This window comes from Oenanthe melanoleuca, chromosome Z (genome assembly GCF_029582105.1).
Source record: "Oenanthe melanoleuca isolate GR-GAL-2019-014 chromosome Z, OMel1.0, whole genome shotgun sequence".
In the NCBI taxonomy this organism is placed as follows: domain Eukaryota; kingdom Metazoa; phylum Chordata; class Aves; order Passeriformes; family Muscicapidae; genus Oenanthe; species Oenanthe melanoleuca.
In genome coordinates, this window is record NC_079362.1 from 45,571,619 (window position 1) to 45,594,547 (window position 22,929).

A 22,929-nucleotide genomic window follows, 5' to 3' on the forward strand; every position below is an offset into this window, starting at 1 on the left:
ATAAGTAGTCAGGGCATTAAAAATTTACAAAACTAAATGTTGACACTACTGTCTTGGAATTCTTATGATCTTCTCAAATTTAATTAAATCAATATCCCTTTGTATTCTTTGGGCTGTAGTTTCAGTTACTTTGGAAGATTGTAGAAATTAGGCTTTTAAAAGGATTTCAATACTGTTTGTTTAATGTCAGAAAAAAAAATTCTTTGTGTTATCTTGTCTTCTTTATTTCAGTTGAATTTTTCTCAGATTTTGTGGTTGTCTGCTATTTTCTGGGCATGTGTACACTTTGAATGGTATTCAAAGGTGAGGTCATTCTGCTGCTTGAAATGAACTGCAATTGTCAGAAATGGTGGAAGTGTTTTGAATGTATTTGTTGTTTTGTTTTTATCCCTATAGCTGCCCAATTTCTTACAGCAATTTTCTTTCTCTTATTTTTTTTTCCAGGATTAATGAACCTTGAAAGGACTCTGAGAACACATTCATCATTATTTTGTCAGTCTTGACCAATGAATTTTATAAAAACCTAAGGATGTTTTGAAAATATCTGTCAAAAACTGCCCAAATTTCTGTCAAGAAGAGCCTATTCATAGAAAACATGTCACACATTTTTACCTGTGACTAATGATGCCTTCATTATATGGTGAAAGTCTGCTAGTGGAGGAAGAAGACTCCTTTTGTTAAGAAATTTTTTCACTGGTGAAAAAGGCTGACATCCCCTTATAACATGAAGCCCTTTGAGAAAAGCTGTTTGTTTCTGCTGCTGCCTGTCGTGTTAAGAGTTGTGTGCTCCTCCTTTATCAGTGTGAACCTTGGGGTGAAAGTGATGAAGGGACAGTCTGTCTTCCTGTCAGAAGAGGACCTCAAGTTTTCCATCCCCAAAGAGAAGGATGTCTGCAAAGTAGAAGTGGTGATTAATGAGCCAATAACACAGAGGGTTGGGAAACTTACTCCACAGGTATTTGGGCTCTGTTTTGCTGCTTTGAGTGTTAGTGTGTGCAGGTCTGGGAGAAATTAAAAGGAGCTGCTTTATTGAATTTTGTTCTTCTTTTGGGTAGAGACTAAAAGGCATGAAACTGAATGGTGAGATTCAGCCTTTTGCTTAAGTTGACAGCTGACAGAGAACTGAAACCCTGAAATCCAAAAACTGAGCTCAGTAGCACGAGTGCACAGAAATGAGTCTGGCCAGAGTCTCCTTCCACAAATGAAAAATGGATATTTCAAAACTTCCAGTTAGGAGGTATCCTCTAGTCTCTCAGCTGCTTATTTTTCTCCCATGAGGGTAACCAGTACCCCTTGAGTAATGCATAGCCCACTACAGCATTTTGAATTTTAGTCACGGAGCCACTACTCAAGAAACAATTAAGAAAAAAAATAATCACATACAATAAGCACATTGTGTACAACACTGTTTGTTCTGCTCTGCAACAGCCAAATTGTTAGCAGATGGCAAATATATTAAAACTCTTGTTTTCTGTTCAAATGTGAAACTTGTAGGAATAATGAAGTACATTTCATATATTACCATTCTGCTACTCATCTACTTTACAAATTGGCCCACCTGAGTTATAGCAGGAAGGAGTTGAAAGTAGTTGTCATGAAGATGTAATGTTATAGACAGAAAATAAATGGGCTTAATAATTCATAACCAAGCAGGTTTTAGCATTTTGAAAAGTTCTGGTTTTTGCCACAGAATACACTTTTGTGTGTTTGTATATGAATACAGCTTTTAACCTCCTTTCCAGGGTTTTTGGTGGCATCTGTGAAGATAGGTGAAGGAGAACCAGTCTCAATAGATTTTTCAAAACTTCTGTCTTGGTCATCAGTGTTATTTTTGCAAACCACTGGCAAGTACTTCAGCTCAGTCAGAGCTCCTAAGGAGCAGAGGCATACTAGGGAAAACAGGAGGTGATGGACAGGACAATGTGTGTTCTTCTCTATAGACTGGCCTCAAGCAATTAGTGCATCTGCTGAAACCACCCAGGGCTTGTTTTCTGCCAGCACTGGGACACCGACCATAGCATTCTACCTCTATATCCCCAGTATAGGTTGGTCCTTGACTCATACAAACATAGAATCATTAAGGCTGGAAGACCTTGAAGAATATTAAGTCCAGTCATTAACCCAGCACTAACAGGTGCACTGCTAAACCATGTCCCTAAGACCTCCCTAGACACAATTTTTGAATGTTTCCAAGTATAGTGATTCCACCACTTCCTTGGGGCACCTGTTTCAGTGCCTGACCAACCTTTCAGTAAAGAAATTTTTCATAATATCCAATCTAAAGAGAGGAGGAAAAGAGGAACGTACAGGTGAAGCCTATGGTGAACCTCTTCTATAAGCAATCTGTCTGGCTGAGGAGTAAATTTGCTTTCAGCTTCTGCCTCAGCCTCTATGTGGAGTAGGTATTTTGGAATAGTCACTTTGTTCTGTGTAACCCAGCATGTTTCATGCACATAGCTAGAGGCCCTTTTCAAGAGATCCCAGGAAACATCCATTCGCTGCACCTTATTTTCCAAATTATTTCCCCTCTCCACACCCCACTTCTGTTAAGCACCTGTTCACCTGTCCTGAATATGTTCCCAGGCATTTGAGTGTGGAAGCTGCAGGCACTCATGTGAGGGAAGAGCTCTGCTGGGAAGGTGGCCCTAGGGCACCAGGCTGGAGAGAGGCTGTGCCTGCTAGTGGTGCCTGAGCTTTCACCATTCCTGAAAAATGTGTCACAATCCAGATCTCCTTGTGCCACTCGTGATCTTGCTAAGGGAAATTCTGCAGCCAGAAAATGTCTTTGGTATGATCTGGTTTACTGCCATTAAACTGACTAATGTTCTACGAATGTGTGACAATTTAATTATAAACTGTAATTGAAAAGCAGTTGAAGTGGAAAAAACCAAGGCTCAACAGTAATTAGGAAAATATTTAGATTTCCTTTGTCTTACCCAGTGAATTTATAGACAATTAGAGTTGCCTGTTCATACAAAAGGAAAACACATCAGGAAACATAAACCAGATGTTTCTTTTTACAAAGCAGATTGTGTCTCAATACACATATAAACTGACTGTCAGTCAGTGGTAACAAACCTTTCTGGAAAGGTTCTAAATTTTCCGATCCCTTGTTACCCATTAAGATGCAGAACTAATGATGTCTTAAAAACAAGAACATTAATTCTTTGATATGATTGAATCCAGTGAGATGCATCCCAAAGTCCTTAAGGAACTGGTTGATGTAGTTACCAAGCCAAATTCCACAATATTTGAAAAGTCATGGCTGCAATTGGGTGAAATTTCCAGACTGGAGAAAGGAACATACGGTACCCATCCTTAAAAGAGGTAGGCCATTCCTGGGAATTATTGACCTGTCAGCCTCTGCTCTGTGCCTGGGAAAATCATGGAACAGATCCTCCTGGAAGCTGTGCTGAGGCACAGGAAGGACAGGCAGGTGATTTGAGACAGTCAGTGTGGCTTCACCACGGGCAGGTCCTGCCTGACCAACCCACTGGCCTTCTGTAATGGACTGACTCCATCAGTGGGCAAGAGAAGGGCTTGGATGTCTTTTATCTGGACTTCTGTAATCCCTTTGGCCTTGTCCCACACAACACCCTTATGTAACCGAAATCCTATTGACTTTGAGGGTTCTACACTGATTTATATCAGTGAAGAATCTTACTTTCAGTGTCCAACTGAAAGCTGCTTCTGAAACTACAATATGAGTAGATTTTGTATATAATATACTTGTTTTTTCTTTATGATGGCATACCACATAACTACTTAATTTTCTTTCTCATTTTTGTAGAATATCACATTAGACTATCCAATTGATTACTTAAATATCATGTCCCTTTATGCTAGTTTGTACTAAGAAAGAAAGGAAATTATGCAAGAAAAAGACATAATTGTTGTTTTTGTTTGAAAAAAAACCCAGAGCACAGATTTCTATGGCATTTGAAAACAATACACAACAGAACAGCCACAACATAGTCAAAATTTTCATCATATGAGATTAATTTTGTTTTCCACAAACTGTTCTTGTACTTCCTTTCTAAGCAGTCCCAATAAAACCAAGAATACTTTCCATAACACCACAGTTTGTTCCAAGAGGTTTACCCATGTATATATGTCTGAAAATCAACTAACTAATCACTTAAAAAAAACCAAAAAAAAAAAAACCAAAAAAAGGAAGGGCTTAGTACAAGCACTTCTTGATAAAAGTTAAAAGCAAGCAATACATTTTAAAATTGCTAGGAATATAGAAAAATTATCACATTGCTTGAACATCTGAAATAAGCTTCAGTGGAAATAGACTCTTTCACTAATAACAAAAGCTGAGAAACTCTAACTATTCTTCCAGTATAGAAGGATATAAGCTCTATTCTGTGCAATGGCTAGAAAGAAACAAAGTTCAATAATTCTTAAATCCTTTAACATAAAGACACAAGGTGCTCATGAGGTGCTTCAGTTAATTATGCATTAGCATTTAATTTAGAATTAAATTATTACATAAATTTCACACTGAAAGTCAGAGCATGCAAAGATTTTCTCAATGAGTTACACTTTCAGTCAACAAATGAAGGCACTTCATTTTCATGATTGTCACATTTTAAAAAATCACTGTCATTAAGAAATTAAGTCTTCTTTTTTTGAAAAAAAAAAAGAGGCTAGTCAGTAAGCCGTATACAGACATTAATTGCTGTTAGCTATGGCCTCATTAAGTCTGCTAGTGAATGTTGAACAGATTTCACTTTAGTCCATGGAAGTTCATATAGCCATTTGTGAATACTGCCCTGAAAAAATGCAATGAAAACTACATTAGATTCCTAGTGAAATGCTTAGGAAATGCAGTGATTTTGGTTTCCTGCTGGCTAGAATATGCCTTTTCTCTGTGTAGATATGAAACATGAGCATCTTCCATGCACTGCATAGGGATTCCTTGATAGATAATGCAGACATAGTTTTATCAGTCCTAGGAGCTTTCAGCTGGTGTTTCAGTAAAGAAACAATACTGCATGGGAATTATATATTGCCAGTCTTGCAAATTGCAGTATTTGAGAACATGCAAATTGTATGCCCAGAATCCAAATCCCTTTCCCAAAGAATGGGTGTGTCAAAGCAACCCTTTTTCTATTTGTGTCAGGCATGTTTCCTCATTGCCTTGCTTTCACAAGTCAACCTACCATTAAATAATCTATCTGCCTGAAAGAAGTGTCTGCCTTAGATGATTAAACTGTGGCCAGACAGACTCAAAAATTTTGCCTGCATCAGGTATCTTGTAAGAATTAGTCTATTTTGAATTAGCTGGTAGGGAAATACAGATATCTGCTTGCTTTTGTGCTGTGGATTACATTGATTTTGGAGCTGGATGTTTGTATGTCACAGAGATGACATCTAATCTAGAAAAGAGCTACTGGTACAAAGTCAGTATTATAGAAACTGGGAGCAACTCTGAGTTAGTGAAGTTTCTAACAGAGAAATTTCATTGGTTCATACTTCTGTGGTACAGTTGTAGTGAACATAAAGCAAGATTTACTATATAATCAAGCTATTGTCATGAGCATCTCTAAAAGTCAATAGATCTCAAATGATAATGCTGAAACTGCTGGCTTTTCAGCACAACTGTAGCTGTATGCACTGCTGGATATATCTATACCCTTAACTCCACAGGCTGCAGGGGTAAAGAAGGTGAGGCCAAACTATTTGTTGTACTGGGGAGGGACTTGACAGCCTGAAACAGTCACATATGACCTTTGCCTTTCTAATTGTGCAGTGCTGGCAGCCCCATGTTTAAGTGGTTGCTCTGACTCTCACAGGGAGATTACAGTACAGGTGAATACCTATTCATAGAAATTACCTACATATTAAATTTTTTCTCAGTCATTCAGAGAGAAGTGGAACAGATCTTGTGAAGTTAACATCTTTGGCAGTGTGGTGGCAGTCTATTTTTTCTCCTTCACAGGTTTTTGACTGTCACTTCCTTCCTAATGAAGTCAAATATACCCACAATGGATGTCCAATTTTAGATGAAGACATGGTCATGCTTCGGCTGTACAGGTAAGCAGCAGCAGCAGCAGCAGATCACTGTTACCAGGAGCCTATCTGACCTTAGGAAGAGCAAGCAGTCCCTTTTCTACAGTTAAAGCATGCTGTACATGTTGCCACTACTTAGATCCAGTAGCTGCATCATTAGTCAACAAGTGACCATCTGTTTGCAGAAACATTTCTCACCATGTATTTTTGCTGGTATGCTAATTTAATATGCATTATGTATTGCTGGTTTATTACACAAAACCAGTGATTTTTCATTATGCTATGGAAAGTGACAAAAGTACTTTCAGAGTACTATGTGTCCTCTGCTGTCCTGCTGATAGGGACAGACACTCTCATATACACACATAGAATAGCCTCTTCCTTCATGCAGACACCCTGCTTATAAGCAGAGGGATTTGGGTAGCATGATCTGGATCAAGGCTTGAGCACACAAGAGAGAAAGAGGTTCAAGTAATTTAGTTTTGAAGATGAGGACAATGCCCAAATCACAAAGCAACAGAAGATGGCATGAAGCATAACTAATTTTCTTCTGTCATTTGCAGGTTTACAGAAACAGAAACGTTTGTGGAAACATTCACCCTTCATGTGCAGCTACTTGAGCCAGACTGTAACATCATAAAAATGCGCTCCCATGCTTTGGAGGTGCCTGAATACTATGGTCTGTCTAGGGTGATTGACAAGAACTTCCTCACCTTTGATTATGACAGGAAGATAAACCTGGATTGCACCATTTCCATAATCTCTTCGGAAACTCACCTGCCTGCTCACGGCCAGCTTATCACCAGGAAAGTGCAGCAAGAGCAGTTTCGTGGAGATCAGCCATGGAGCTTCTTCCCTGGCATGAGTATGACGTGCTTTTGTTGTTTGCATTAGCACGATTAAGTCTGCAGCAGTGGGTTGTTTCGGATGTGCTGTGCAACAGTGGGTCGTGGGAAGTTGAAGGAACAGCTTGAGCTATCGTGGGCATGAAAGGGATGTGAAGTTTTTGTGAGGCACCACGTAGACCACAGATCTGGGTCAGTAATTCCTTGACTGGGTTCTGTTTCTGGCTCCTAGACATGTGGACCAATGTGACAGCTCTGTGAGTGCCAGGACTCAGTAGAAACAGCACAGGTACGTGCTGGAGGCAGCACCTAACCAAGACACCAAGGGAGGATGGAGTTGGAAGATGTCAGTTGAAAAAAAAGTCCTGTAGGAGAAATGAAGTCAGGAAAGGAGCCCTACTTCTAACCACACTGTCTCTCTCAGGGTTCTCCACGTTGGTTTCTGCTCCAGTAACTTTCACTATTGCTGTTGGCTTACAGAGCACAGCCTGGGCCAAAAGTGCAGAAATGGGAGCTGTACACTGGGATTAGAAGTTATTAGCAACAAAAAGATGAGCTGTGAAGAATTTCTGAGGATGGGCATTCAGTATCAACACCTTGACCCCCCCTCACCTGACATTGACTATATTCCTGTGAGGTTGGATCTCTCAGACAGCAGAAGCAAAACTCTGCACAAGGTAGATTTTTATGCAAGTTTAGAATTTCTGATTGTCATCCTGTGGTGTTTTTTTTGTTGTTGTTGTTTCTTTTTGATTAAAGTCTTTGCTCCTTGTCACACTCGAAGAGAGATAGGGAGCCTTTAAATTTTTCCAGTTCTTAGAACTTTGCCAGCTAAGCTAATGAAAGGCATTATCTCCATGCCTTTATGATTAGGCCATTATGGCTACAGAGAAACACCTCTGGTTGATTACTGTCAGACATAAGTAGTTTATTCTGAGTGAAAAATTAATTCTGGCATAATTCCACAACTTTTATACAGCATGATCTGCGCTGACTTCAGCATCTACAGTAATTAATAAGTTAAGAGCTCTGTGAACATATTCAGTTAATAATAATTAATAGCTTGTGCATGTTTCTGTCAGATAAAGTTATTCATTAAACTCACATCAAACTAAGTAAGTCATTTCAGCCCCAAATTAAGGACACAAATAAGACTAGTGAACCTGAAAGTCATATTCAAGATGTCTCAATATTTACTTCAGGCATTTCTGATTAAAATATTTCAATTTTTCTTTTCAAAATAATTATCGCATTAACACACATCATGATTTGCTGAAAGAAATCGAATTTATTTTTTCACTCTACTTTCCTTTTCAGTTGTCTCACTTTTTTCCCTGTTGTAGACGGAGTATGCATGGCTCCCTGTTCGGATTAGAGGTGCTGTTCCCAACCAAATACCCAAAGCTGCTCCAATGGCAAAGCTCGTCCTGGAAGTAGATCAATTTATTTTAACCCCTATTACAACCACAACCGTTGATGCTGAAGACAGTGAAACTCCAAAGTCTCTGCTTATATTCAACATTACCAAGCCACCTCCACAGGGCTTTATCACTCACCTCTCCGACCACACAAAAACTGTTGGCTCCTTCACGTGGAAGGATCTCAGTGACATGCTCATTGCTTATCAGCCTCCAAATAACAGCCACACAGACAGGAGGAATTATGAGGTAACAGTGGGGTGTGTGAACATTTGCTGTTTTTCATTTCCTTAAGACTAAGTAAAATGGAAATAAATGTAATCATAGTATAATGGATATTTTTCAGGGAAGAAAGTTTTTATATGCAGTACAGGAACAGAGATAAAATCTTTTACACCTTTCTTTTATGACACATCATCTTAACTAACACAAAATAGATGTTTATTGCTTACTACTTAATAATTTCTTTGTACTGGAAATGTTTTAGTTCTTCTGGACTGGATTTTTTTTTTTTTTTTTTGGTAAGAGGAGTAGTGAAATAACAGTGCTTATACATCTACCAAAGAGCCTTTGGAAAGATCCACACAGCTTTTATCTCTGCATGATGTAACTGATCTCTGTAACCTGTGCAGAGGTGACATATTTAAAGTAATGAATAGACCAGTTAAAGTCCAGGACTGCTATTTGGCCTTACAGCCTACCTGCAGTGATAATGGTGGTTTAGGGATAACCAAGGGGGGTCCCAACAGTTCCTGCTGGGAGTAGTAAAAGCATGTCACTAACATACAGAGCATGATGCAAATGATGAATGAGATCAGGCTTCTGTCTGTAGTTTCTTAAGTAAGTTATGAAATAACTCTCTGATAAAGTACTTAAGGAATTATCCAATCAAGGCAAAATGGTTGGTGCTAAAGAAATAGAACTGAAGAAACAGAATGAGAGCAGGTAAGCTGAGGAGAGGTCTGCCTGGAAAGCAGAGCAACAGCAACAGGAACTGGCAATTGATGCTGACAAGTCTTGTCTCACTTTTTTTCTTGGCTGTCACAAAAACCTCCATTTCCTGTTTCCTTAATGTGAGGACCAGACATCCTACCAAAACATCTGCTCCTTAAGTGCCTCACCTCTGTTGTGCTTTCAGCATTGTTTGATTGACAGTTCTGGAGTCTGACAACTCAAGAGTTTGATTTATTTTTTTAGATTTTATTTTTTCTATACTAGTGTGTATATTTTCTGTCATATCTATTTTTGGTCCTACACCTCTTAAAAGAGCAGGGAATAATCTACTCCACTTTTTATTATGACTAGTTTAAAAAAGCTCTGTATTAATTGACAATTTAGCTATTCTCCAAATAAAATGAAAATTACACACAGTATGAACTAGGTTTCTCAGAATTAACTGCAGATATTCAGTTTTGTGCAGAACCTCCGTGGCTCTTTTTGAAAGCTAGATCAAGTCTTGTTTATCATCATATAATCAGATGCCTGTAAGGTCTCTCAGGAGAGAATGCACTATTTGTGTTTTGAAGTACATTAGGTTTCCAGCTTTTCATATGTGGTTTGTCTGTTTCCACAACAGGTGGAGTTTGAGGTGCATGACTTCTACTTCAAAAGGAGTTTTCCAATCACTGTGCGTCTTTCCGTCAGAACAACGGATACAAATGCCCCGAGGGTTTCATGGAACACAGGTGAGATCTCATGCTAAGTCCATTTTACTTCAGAATTAATAACATTTTGACGCACATACTTGACAAAGCTCTAAAATTCAGATTTATACCTGGAATCTAAGGATCATTAAACGGAAGGAGCATAAATCTATTTTCCCCTATATCCGTTTTGGAGCGAACATGTTACAACAACTTGAAGATTACCTAATGTCTTAACTGGAATGAAAAATAAACAAAAAATAGAATTACAGGAAAGCCAGGATTTATTTATACAGCATTTTCTTGAAGAATGAACTGTACAAAAAAAAGTATGTATATTAAGGGCAAATATGTGATGGAATAGGAATAGGGGTAGCACAAAGGGGTAGAAAAGGAGTAGAAAAGACCAAGGCTTGTTGGTGTTGTTTAAAATGGAAGTGTGCAAAAATAAGCAACTATGAAAAAAAGGTATGATATACCACCAGGCATTTAAAGCCTGGAAACCTAACAGGTTTAAGTCTAATTCAAACAGATTTATAATGCTTGCACTGAAAAGGGAACAGAATCTCTCATCTAGAGATACTTAATCATCAAAAGGAAAATATAGAAGATCAAACATGTCTAGAAGTTAACACCAGGTAAAGTCCAGTTTTCCCACAGTAGAAAAGGAAAGGAGCTGAGAAGAAGGCACCTCACGTCTTCCAGAGAAGCTTCACCTGAAATCACCAAGTAGAAGGATCACTGTCCTCTGTCAGGAAGATCAACATATGTTTTTAACTGCAGACTCACTAAAGAATCTAAATACCCAGTTTCAGACATTGTGAGATGTCAAGTGTAATGCTCCTGTCAGTGCAAATGTCCAGAAATGCGCCTCATTAGGTTACCAGATAACTAGAAACCAGGTGTCAAGGAAACTTTCCTGCCTGACCTTTCAGATGCCCCTCTCTGTGAGCCACAGTTGCACCACCCAAGACTTTCTCTGCTGGGGCTGAGGCCATTCACAGCAGCTGGCTCCTGTGACCTGATGGATGTCCTGCTTGAGTTCCTACACTCACCACAGACACACCAACACAACTTTCTGTTACTGGCTCAGTCTGGGTGTCCCATATCAGAATCCTTGCTGTCTGAGTCCTTTGTGTAATTTAACTGTGGTGCAGCAACACAAAATTTGCTCAAACTGGTGTCTCCAGGGAGGGGCCCTAAACAAAGGAATCCCTGATTTTATATCCCCACAATCTGTGTGTGCTTGTTCCTATAGTGATATTTGTCCTTGTTGCTCATTGGGTCCTGCAGCCTCTGGGTGACCAGCCACACTCCACCTTTTTTAGACAAAGGGTCCATGCCCATTCATGGTTTTTTGCCTGGAGCTCCAGATACTTCCCTCTACCCAGAGCACAATGTGCAACTTGCACATGAAGCTACCTGCACTAGCTGCATTCTGCAATGTAAGAATTAGTTATTTCTCTGAAAAAGATTCCTTAAAGACAGTGAACAAAATCAAGTATATCGGAAACTGTTTTCAGACTTTTAAATGGCCTTAGAATCATAGCATTATAGAAGCATTAAGCTTGAAAACAACCTCCAAAATTATCTTTGTCTGAATACCACCATGCCCACTAAACTATATAATGAAGTGCCATGTCTACTCGTTTTTTGAATGTTTTCAGTGATGGTGACTCCACTACTGCCCTGGGAAGCTTATTACAAAGCTAAATTATTCTTTCAGTGTATAAATTTTTCCTAATATCAATATAAACCTCCACTGGAATGCCTTTCACACATACATGTGCAGATAGAAATAAAAACTCTGCATTTTTTCCTGGTTGGAAACACCTTTAGAAGCATTAGATGCTCACAGTGACATAACTCTCTGCTCTTTGCAGGCCTCAACCTCCTGGAAGGGCAGTCCCGACCCATCACTTGGCAACACTTCCAAATTGTAGACAACGATGACATCCAAAATGTTCGCTTGGTCACAGTTGATGGATTACAGCACGGGCGGCTGTCAGTGAGAGGTAGGTAATTTCAACTCTAGAGACTGGAAAAGTCTTCTCTGTGATAAAGCAACAGCTCTGCTCCCTCTGCTGACTGCCTTCCCCTGCTACAACTATGCTAGGAATGTTCAAAAATTCAGTATTTAAACCTTTGCTTTCCTGATGTACCTTTACACTCTGAAGGAAAAATTTTAAAGAAATCAGCTATGCCTTCATTGAGAAACATGATTTAGGAGAAACACAGTCAATGCATTTTCAGTTCTTATATTTTTGCTTGCAGATGTTAGAGAATGCCAGGTGATTTTGATTTGTTGGCAAATACAGACAACATTTGGATATAGTTATTACTGTCAGCTTTAAGCTTTATTTTAAAAAGTGGAAATTAAATTAGAATTCTACCTCATTAGCCTTCTGCATTATCAATATAACTAGTTTTGCTCTGCAGCACATGGGTCACCACAGTGCTTGGGGAAAAGTTATGTAATGGAAATCACTCTCCTCTTTGCAGCGTGGGAACATAGTTTAACTATAAATGCTGAGGTTTTTTTTGGTAGTTGAATGTGTTCATGTAAAATGCATAACCTAAAGATAGGAAAAAAACTATTTAAGAAAAAGAAAAGGTAGCATTTTGAATATAGCAAACATAGAAACTATTCAGAAGTGAACTCAAGTTCAGGAAACTCCTGACAAGTAGTCTGGTGTCTGCAAGATCTGCAAAGCTACAGACAAGAACTGTGTGGTGTCAGCAGTGCCAGGTGGGTTCAGCCCCAGGGACAGCGTTAGGGAGACTGTGCAGCCAGCCAGGGCCCATCTCCTGGTGCCAGAAATGCCCTTGCACTCTGAGTTTGAGGGTTCCTCAGACTGCCATGCACCAACTAGAGGTGGATATTTTATCTCCAATGACTGTGCCTTACTCTCTTTCTTCTGTCCACATAGGTACATGCCAAGGAAAACATCACAAGTTTTAGCAATTTTGTTTTTTTTTTTTTTTGTAAAACCTTAGAGGAATGCTTGGCTCCTTTTCTTGGTAGGCCCTGGGGAGATCATACTTTTTAGTGCCAACTCCCAGTTCTTGAATCCTTTAACTTGCCTGAATATTTGTCTGTATGCATAACATTTCTAGTGAAATTAAATCCTGATCTTTAATTATAAATACTATATTCTGTGATGCTTAAAATACATGCAAAATGCTCTGATAAGAAAGTAAAGGTTGAAATTAAAGTGGAAACAATCGCAGTTAAAAATCCTTGATGTCTCCAGTTACCTTTATTGACATTTGGAGGATTTTCTCTGCTATCACAGTTGTACATTTTGTATTCTTAATAGCTCTTCCAACTCCTACAGGTTTGTTTTTGGTAGGTGAAGTTACATTTGATTTTTCTAGTTAGCAATATGTTGTTAATCTTTCTCCCTCAATAATCTTCATATTAGTGGAAACATACTTTTCTGGGCTGAACCATACATTTTTGATGTGCTTTCTTCCTTTGTTTTGACAGGAGGGAAAGGATTCATGTTCACTGTCTCTGACATTCAGGCTGGAGTTGTTTGCTACCATCATGATGACAGTGATTCTACTAAGGACTTTGTGGTATTTAGAATTTTTGATGGCTCCCACAGTATTCGCCATAAGTTTCCAATAAATATCCTCCCTAAAGATGATAGCCCTCCGTTTCTGATCAGCAATGTGGTCATTGAAGTTCATGAGGGACAGACAATCCTGATTCAAGGCTCCATGCTTCGTGCTTCAGACCTGGATTCCAGTGATGACTACATACTATTCAACATTACCAAGCCTTCACAGGCTGGAGAAATCATGAAGAAACCAGGACCAAACCTGATAGGTAATGAAGCACATCCACAAAAGCACACCTTTCTTTGTCCCCTCCTTTTAAAAATACAGTAAATGTTACAGTCAGACACCTTATTTTGGCTCAGGACAAATATTAGAAAATTTGTACTTCTTTCATTGTAATGTAATCACTAATATGTTGGTCTCTGCACTAGGATAACTGTCCCTGTGTACACAATTTATCCTGTAATTCTTCCATTCCGAGCCCATTTTCCTACAGTATTTTTCTATGGAAAAAGTATTGAACTTGTCAGGAGTTACATGCATGGATCTGTGACAAATTAAGTCCTAAGACATGATCCTAATTACACTAAACGATTAGAAAACTCTCCTTCCATGTAACAACCCAGAAATTCCTGTCCTAGGCTGTAGAGGCTGCAAGTCCTGCAAATTTGCTTCTGACTTATGAACAGGACTTTTAGCCTGTTTGTTGTGTTGCTTCACTTTTTGAATGGTCTTTAGGTGACACAGAAAAGAAGTTGGTGATCTTTGGAGAATGTGGAAGACAATGGATAACATTCCAAAGAACTTGCTACAGTTAGGGTGAAAGAGAGGACATTATTCTTCCCCAGTTTCTCACACAGCTAATGTGTAACTTTAATGTAGTGTTAAAATCATGGAGTGTTCAATGAAATGTTCATTTCAACAGGGTATTCTGTCAACAATTTTCTTCAGAGGGATCTATTTAATGGAATGATTTATTATCATCATTTGGGAGGAGAAGTATTTGAAGATTCCCTTGAGTTTGTGCTATGTGATAGCCATGACCCTCCAAATCTCTCAGAGGCACAGGTATGAAACGAAAGCATCTTTGCAGTCTCCTGAAGTTTTTCTTCAAATGGTTGATATCTTGCATGTTCTTACAGGCTTTCAAATAAAACTGGAATAGATTTTTACTGGTGACAGGCATTACAAGAATGTTCTTGCTTTCTTGCTATTTCTTGTTCTTGCTTTCAATGGGGTAATTCTCTCCCTGGCTGAACAGAGAAAAGTTAATAGAAAAGACTTCCTCCTATGCTATAAAATGAAATGTTGAAAACAAATTGCATTTGGAGACAGTAAAAACATGTTAAACAACCCTCCTGAAGTCAACTGAGAATAGGCTGTTTTTTAACGCAGGAGTCCCAACATACTGAATTTAATTTTGCATTTAATTTAAAGGGAAACCTCTAAGATTCAGAATCTTTGCCTTTAACTGCTATATGTCTGCATTACTCATGTGTTGATGATATGGCATGACAGCCACATGCTGTATCCCAGAGTCCAGTGACCCAGCTCTGCGTGCATGTTGGTAAACAGCTACTTGGGACACTCTCTTACTGAGAGGAATGGCTGATGATTCTACTGTCTCCCCAATTCCAGGTGATGATGGTTCACATTGTCCCTGTGGATGATCAGCTACCCAGAGAAGCTCCAGGAGTGACCCGTCACCTGGTTGTTCAGGAGACTGAGATTTCTCACCTAACTAAGAAACATCTCCACTTCCTAGATGTGGAAGAGCAAGACAGGGAGCTCACATACACCATAACCACTTCCCCATTTTTCTCTTGCTCCCGTGGGTAGGTGCAACCTGACATACCTTTCAGGTGGGACAGGGGAATAACCCATGTAAGAGGAGCAGCCTCAGTGGCAGTAACATATTTGTGCTTCAAATTCTTCATCTGTTTGTTGAAAATGCAAGTGGCAATAGCTGGATGCAGCTCTCCTTTTGAGAGGTTAAGGGTAAGCTAAAGCCAGAAGCAACAGAGTAATACACAGAGTAACAAAAAATAGGTAATGCACCGCTGAAAAAGAAATAAGTAACAGGAAAGCTTGTGAAATATTTTGTTTCCTTTGGTTTGGTATGCATTTTACACTGACGTTTATGGGGATCATAAAGCCTCAAGCACAAGTCACAGCACCTCTCCTAACTGTTAGAATGGGTCTGGCGTGTGCCTGCCCCAGACTGAGAACAGGAGGTGCTGCAGCTTTTTCAAGAAAATGTATCAGGAACTCCTGATGGAGGAGTAGGAAGATGTGGAGCAAAAAAGAGGCAGAACATGCTGTGGGAGCAGGGGAGATATGGAAAGAATAGGTGTAGTAGAAGTTTTATATCACTGATGCTGTAATTTCATTAGAGCATCACAACAATTTGCTAAATGAAAAGTTTTAAATCCAGAAATTGTACAGTTTAGGCTGAAAACCAGCAATTAATTTTTCTACTTATAAATGCATAAATTTTCCTACTTATAAATGCAGGTGTGTAAGTAATAACAATGTGATGGACTAGACTTGCAAGTGGTGTAAATGGGATCCGGGCTGTGTAGAGACACACTTGCAGTAATTCCTGAGTTGCTGATAGTGTTAGGAGTTTTGAGATAATTTTTCATGATCATCCTGAAAAGTTTTTTTTCTTTTGGTCACTTTTCTGTGTTAATGTTTAAATGGATAACAAGGATGGAAGAAAAGAAGATGTTTTTCCTTTCAATGCAGTTGGAAGTGTGAAGCTATTTGAAGTGCAAGATTGAACGATGTGGATGTTTTTCTTGTTCTTTGGTATTGCTAGCCAAGAAGTGACACACATATTTTTGTGCAGCTACTCAGATGCTGGGAAACTGTTTATGGTGGACACCATCCCTAAACTGGTCAAGGATCCTGCTGCTCTTCCACTGCGGTCATTCACTCAGGTTTGTTATGTTACCTGATACCATAATGAGTTCTAAACAATTTTCAGAAGTTACAAGTATACAGCTTTTATTTGACAGGAAAACATGAGGTGAAAACTGAGGAGCAGTACTATCACAAGCTGTGCTTAAGAAGCTCAAAACTCTGCTATTCCAATACCTGATTTTAAAATAAATTTATATCATGCTTCAGTTTTGCTATATGTAAATACAAATGTCCTAAAACCAGCAGGGGCTACAGTTGCTTGGGTAGACTGAATTTGACTTCACTTGATGAAAGAGGAAAGAAAAAGTATACAAAATATGTAAACAAGACCTCACACAGTTTCCTGCTTCATCTCAGTGTCTCCACCAGTAGATGTAGTACAGGATGGAACAGGTCAAAACACATTTTGCAGTTCAGTTTTCATGCTTTTGTAGTTTGCAAATAATTATTATTAAAGTGTCCTGTTTTATATCTGTATGGTTATATCTGTATGACATGCTGTATGGTAAAAGTTGCATAATGATCATTGCACTACCACAACGAGAGCTCTGACCCTACAGATCCTAAACTGTGTGCCTAATACATATGTCTGGATGCAAGATTTTGATGTTCCTATCACCGGCCTGTCCTTGCCATGAAACAGTTACTATTGTAAAGGCACTTACTATTCACACCGATGAGAGCAAATTCAGCTGCTGTGGGAGCTGTAGTCTTTATGAATTGTTTGTTCTAAAGTCAAGTTAGAAAATGTCCTTGGACGAGCATTTTTAAAGGGATCTGTAGAGAAATTCAGGCCCTCACCTCTACTATCACTTCTAAACCGTTTCTGTATTTTTTGCTACAGGTTTGAGTACTTGAACCTGTACTCATCTAATTACCTAAAGATGCATTTAATCAAGGTGTGATTAGTAGGTAAAGAGTACATGCAAAATTTCTGAAATTTATTTTGATGGCTGGCTAACACCTAAACAGGGGATGATAGAGGTCCCTAATGTCATGGGTTATGGATACCCCCATCATCTCCTCTTACATGCACCCCTCTTCTCTTTTTGCAGCATGCTGTGAACTATATGAAAGTTGCTTACATGCCACCCCTGCAGGACATTGGACCTGAACCCCTGCAAGTCCAGTTTATTTTTTCTGTCAGCAATCAGCATGGAGGCACTTTGTATGGGATCTGCTTCAATATTACAATTCTTCCTGTGGACAACCAAGCCCCACAGGTAGGGTGGTGGTGAAAGTGAGAAGGAAGGACTCAGAAATTGCTTTGGGTAGAAACAGATATGCAGAGAAATCTTCTGATTTTACTGAGATAAAAAATGAATTTTCCATGTTATCAGGGTTTCATAGTATTGCACACAGCTTGCATTTGGATAGAAGGTAAAATCTGGTGAGTGTGTAATATAATTTTTTTTTGTTGAGCTGAGGACTACCTCTGGCATCTATGTATTTGTGCAAAAACATGTATGTTGCTTCTTGGTTAGCAAAACTGCGTCCCTATATTTTCTGTTGCTTATTGCACATGGAGGTCAGAAGCTTCCAGGGATGAGAACTAGGATGCACATTCTATAGCCCACTATTGGTCACTTTCTTAGCTTTTTCTAACACAGAAGAGTATATCCTTTGGCTTTTTTTTTTAATACATCACACATCCTTATAGCAGAGCAAATGGGAATAACCCTGTTGGTGTGAGTTTAAAGGTGCAGCAGCACAGACATCTCAGCATTTCTCCTCCTTGCAGGTTTTTACAAACCATTTGAGAGTGGAAGAGGGTGGCATGACCCCTATTACAGAGGGACACATTCTCATCTCTGACACAGACACGAAACAAGAGCATCTCTTCCTGCTCCTGCAGAGGCAGCCGCAGCATGGGGTAGTGGAGCTGGGTGACATTCCCCTGCACGGAGGTGACAGGCTTTCCTGTGAGGACCTGCGCACCCTGGCAGTCAGGTGAGAAGAGTGGTGGCTGCCTCTTGTAGTGGCTGAGACTCTCAGCTAGATGAGCTAAAGCCTGAAGTGGTGTTGGGTGCAGAGTCTAGCAATGTTCATCATTGCTCTAGCACAGCTGCGCCAGGACAAGACTGCTTGCTGAGCCTAGGGATTGCAATGTCACCATGAAATGCACTATTGTTTGGCCAGTAAATGGGAGTCAGCATGCCTGCTGTAAGGTTTCCCTATAAAGTGCTGCTCCATGCAGGTGAGGAGACAAATTTTATATTCAGCCATGCAGTTCCCGTGAAAAAGGCACTGGTGCCTGCTTTCTTCTTTTAAAGAAATTGTGTGCTTTATTAAGCTTGGTTAATTTACCATTAAAAAAAACCCTTTTGTTAACATTGATTAATGTAGGGAAGTAAATTTCGTTTCTTGGTACGAGCAAGACACAACACATACATGCAGGGTTAGAGCTCCCTGGCTCTATTTCCATCTGTTTAGAAACTAGGCACTTAACACAATGATGACATACACGTTTGGTAAACACCTCACAAGCAGCCAGGACCTAGATGACAAAGCCTTAGGAAACCTTTTTCCTGACTGATGAATGGTTTACTTTGGTGGGTTTTCTTCCTGTAAGAGACCCCAAAAGCCCTTTGGAGAAACTCTGACTCAGAATCAGCAGTGCTAGGTGGACACCCTTATATAGGGAGCAGCTTTCTGTATTGGGAGGGATACACAATTTAGGGCATGACCAGAAGCATGGATTCTTTTTATCTGTGAAAAATTTGTGTAGCTCTACAATCTTTTTTCACAGATATCGTCATGACGGCTCTGAGACTCTCACTGATGATGTTTTCTTTGCAGCCACAGATGGCATCCATTCTGTAGAGTTCATCCTGCAGGTCAAGGTCAGTGTGTTGTGTGTTTCTGAGAGCAATTGTCTGCGTGTAGGCAAATGGTTCAAAGCTTGACTTATGAAAGTTCTTGCATTACCTTGGAAACTGGAAGATAATGGATATGTTAGGCTTCCATTTCAACCCTAGGTTTCAGGTTCATGTGGCAAATTTGAGAGGAGCTTTGACTTGCACTTTGTACTTAAACTCTGATTATCTGGTTTGGTTTACTTATGTTTTTTACTCTTAATTCAGCTGGTTTCTTTTTGCTCACAGAGAATACTCACATACTCTGACACTGGCATCACGCTGTTAGTTTGAGCTGCACGCTGAAACGACTGGCTTCCACTGAAACGAACAATAAGAAAATCTTAAATTATCTTTCTGGTTAGGTGCTGCCTGTGAATGACGAGCTACCTGTTATGCAAACAGGCCTTGTTCCCGTGCTCCAGTGCCTGGAGGGTGAAGAAGTAGTTCTCTCCTCGGAGTACCTTCGTGCCACAGACGCGGACAGCGAGGACACGGAGCTGATGTTCCTGCTGGCCCGCCAGCCGTGCCACGGGGCAGTGAGGAGAGCTGGCATTGCCGTGCAGCGCTTCTCCCAAGCTGATGTCCTTGCTGGCTTAGTCACATACAAGCACACTGGTAAGTGAGCTAAGGACAGAATTAGAATGAGAAGTGGTCAGACAAGTATTAGTAAAAAAAATCCTTAACCTGAATCCATGCCTTTGCGGAATTCCAATGGGAACTTCTTAGAAACTACATGTTGTGACTAGGGAAGAAAATAAACTGGCATTAAAAAAGAGGGCTGATGATAAACAACCACCAAATGTTTTAATATGTTCTCCAAATCCCTGCTTGAACTGAAAATCATACTCAAACAAGTACATGAAAGCATCATAACCCCGGAGGAAGTCTTTCACTGTTGCTGACAAAATATCTTGGGCTTTTTTGACAAAATAATTATTGAGTACAAACTAGAGTATTTAGATGTGTTTCATGACAGTAAAAAAAAACCCGTTTGGTACTTCTTGCTTGCCTCTCCAGTCTAGAGTGATATCTACTTTGGACAGTTCATAGTCTTTCCATACCACAAGATAAAGGAAGTTCTGAGTTTCCTCCTGAGAAATACAACATTAAAAAGACATTATTTTGTGGTTAGCACCTTAAAAAAAAAATACAGGCAGAAATCAAGGGCTGGCTAACCCCCTTTCTTACTTAAATTTGTCCTTTCATTGAGATTAAAGAGGTTATCTTTTTACATCTCTGAATAACAGCTTTAGTCTTTTTTCCCCCAAACATTCTGGCTTTCTGTTTAATTATTCTGTAATTTTGTGTTAGCTTGGAGAATAGATGTGATATTTTCAAGCTTGGCACTGTTTAAAATGAACAGCTGGTATTTGAAAAGGAAGTACTTAAACGTGGCCACCAACAACAGACTTTTCTTCTGCATTCTAAAAATATCACAAACTGTATTTCAGTGATGATATTTTGCAGGGAATATGAAGTTTTACCTTCAAGGGTGTAGAGTTTGTGGCTTCCATTTCCAAATTTCTAACATTAAATGTGCTGCCAGGAGGTATTGCAAAAGAAGTCTGGGAGTCACTGCCTTTCATTTGCTGGCTGCTTATTAATAATATCTTGCAGCAATGCAAGACACAGGATGCCAGAAGTGCTCACAGCTGGAATACTCTGAGCCACAGATGCTTCTTGCAAGGAGTGGCAGTTCCCAGTCCTGTATCAGCCCACATTTTAAATATGATTACATACAGGCATGATATAATGTACTGTAATAAAGTACAGCAATAAAGTGCAGCCCAAGTTAAGTCCATTTTGTAAGGATAAGAAGTACATAGGAATACATGTATTAATTACTCTCTATATTAAAAAGTTTTATTTTGGAAGTGCATGGATATTACCATTTGTCAAAGAGCAACATGTAAATAAAAGAAAGATTTTCCTACATTCTTTGTGAAGGAGTGCAGAAAAAACACTTTTTCTGCATAATATACATTTTGTACCTACATTAGTGTACACATAACAGAATCTTGAGGACTATTATATGACAATGTAAAATAATATCATAACATTAAAATGATATTAATTATAACATTATTGTAACAATACTAAGACTCTTATTGTATCATAGAAGTGAGCTGGTTAAAATGAATTATAAGCATTGAACCAAATCTCTAACCAAACAGCACCCCCACCAGCCAGAATTCAGAATTCCAGTAATTTTGCTGCTGCTTTCTTCTTCTTCTGCCTTGATACTGAAGACTCTTCTTTCAGGAAAAAAATTAGTCTTCATGGAGCTTTGGTAAATAATTTTTGGTAATATTTTTTCCCAGGTGGTGAGATTGGCCTGACTCCTTCCATTGAGGTCTTAACCTTGATTGTCTCTGATGGTGAGGCTGGCCTAGATGTGAGGGACTGCTGTTATGATGGACCTCTTCCTCCTCCAGTTTCACGTGATGATCCATTCCCTGTCTATGACCTTAACATCACTGTACTCCCAGTGGACAACCAGCCTCCATCCATTGCAACTGGTGAAAGCTTCCTCTCACTATAGCAGTACCAAGTGGGCTATGCAGTACTGTTGGTGGCCAAGGACTCAGGGTGCCTTTTCTTGTAACCTGATTTTTAGCATTAGAAATAGTTGAGATCAGCATACAAAAGTTTTGGATCAGAATTTCCATCAATTTTATTTTCCTTAGATTGCACAGTGCAAACACCCAATCCAGCTGCCAGTGCAAGTATGAGCTTGGTGCTCCTCAGGTGCAGGTTTAAAGCTTTCAGTTAGAGATGAGAGTGCTCAGATCTGCTCCCCACCATGCCTACATGCTAATTGCTGCATTTGTAACCTATATCTAAGTAAAAGTCATCAATATCTTGTCCCTCAACTAAACTTATGGCCCAACAGGTTTATACAGGGCAAAAGTATAAACATGGATAGAAATATTTATTTACATTTGAGTATAAACCAGAAATTTGGGTCTTACATGAAGGGACAGTCTCATTGCTACCAGTATTATTTATATTTAATTATTTTAGCAAATAAATACAAAAGCTATGTATTAATAGATGTGAAGCCAAATTTTCACAGGTAGTCTTAAAAATCTAGAAACTCAGTTAAAATGGAAATAGAGTTCATAATGTGCTTCTAGTCCAACTGCAGCCCATTGTATGAAATTTCCATCAATCTCCTGGGCTTTTTAGTGAGGCCTGTGATATACATATTAAAAGTGTGCTTTCCATATGCTTGTGTTTTTCAATGTCATTTGTTTGTAAGTACCAGGTATATGTTATGTATCTCAGGGAATATTTAAGCATATGTATGAGTAGTTTTGTAATTTGCAGGCACTCACCCAAGTAATGTTCTGGAAATGAAGCATTGTCCCAGCAGGGAAATTAAGCAGTGATGCATGAAAATTTGTTCATTATGAGCAATTCTTAACAGTTCTCATGTAATTAATGCTCTGACAAACAAAGGTAACAACTGTTTTTGAGCAGTATACAAACCTTAGCTAATAACTTAACCAGTAAAATTATTTCATGATTCCCTTCTTCTCTATGTCTGTGATGGCAAAAGCAGAGATGGTGGTGAAAGCAGGGAAGAAAATGATAAAACAAAACCCTGCAGTAATACAGTATTTGTTGTATTTCTTCCCTTAGTTATTATTTC

At 39.1% G+C, this 22,929-nt stretch overlaps 1 protein-coding gene across 1 annotated transcript in view; it reads left to right on the plus strand.

Annotated features, from left to right (window-relative positions):
• The first annotated feature begins 724 nt into the window (after positions 1 to 724).
• FREM1 (FRAS1 related extracellular matrix 1) overlaps positions 725 to 22,929 on the plus strand; it is a 59,140-nt gene continuing 36,935 nt past the window's right edge. The window contains exons 1-16 of the mRNA XM_056513703.1: positions 725 to 955; positions 5,948 to 6,042; positions 6,582 to 6,883; positions 7,344 to 7,540; positions 8,207 to 8,530; positions 9,858 to 9,966; positions 11,808 to 11,939; positions 13,415 to 13,759; positions 14,417 to 14,559; positions 15,130 to 15,326; positions 16,343 to 16,433; positions 17,472 to 17,639; positions 18,158 to 18,366; positions 19,166 to 19,259; positions 19,637 to 19,889; positions 21,596 to 21,793. Coding sequence (XP_056369678.1) covers positions 725 to 955; positions 5,948 to 6,042; positions 6,582 to 6,883; positions 7,344 to 7,540; positions 8,207 to 8,530; positions 9,858 to 9,966; positions 11,808 to 11,939; positions 13,415 to 13,759; positions 14,417 to 14,559; positions 15,130 to 15,326; positions 16,343 to 16,433; positions 17,472 to 17,639; positions 18,158 to 18,366; positions 19,166 to 19,259; positions 19,637 to 19,889; positions 21,596 to 21,793 — 3,088 coding nt within the window. The remainder of the gene's footprint in view (positions 956 to 5,947; positions 6,043 to 6,581; positions 6,884 to 7,343; positions 7,541 to 8,206; positions 8,531 to 9,857; positions 9,967 to 11,807; positions 11,940 to 13,414; positions 13,760 to 14,416; positions 14,560 to 15,129; positions 15,327 to 16,342; positions 16,434 to 17,471; positions 17,640 to 18,157; positions 18,367 to 19,165; positions 19,260 to 19,636; positions 19,890 to 21,595; positions 21,794 to 22,929) is intronic.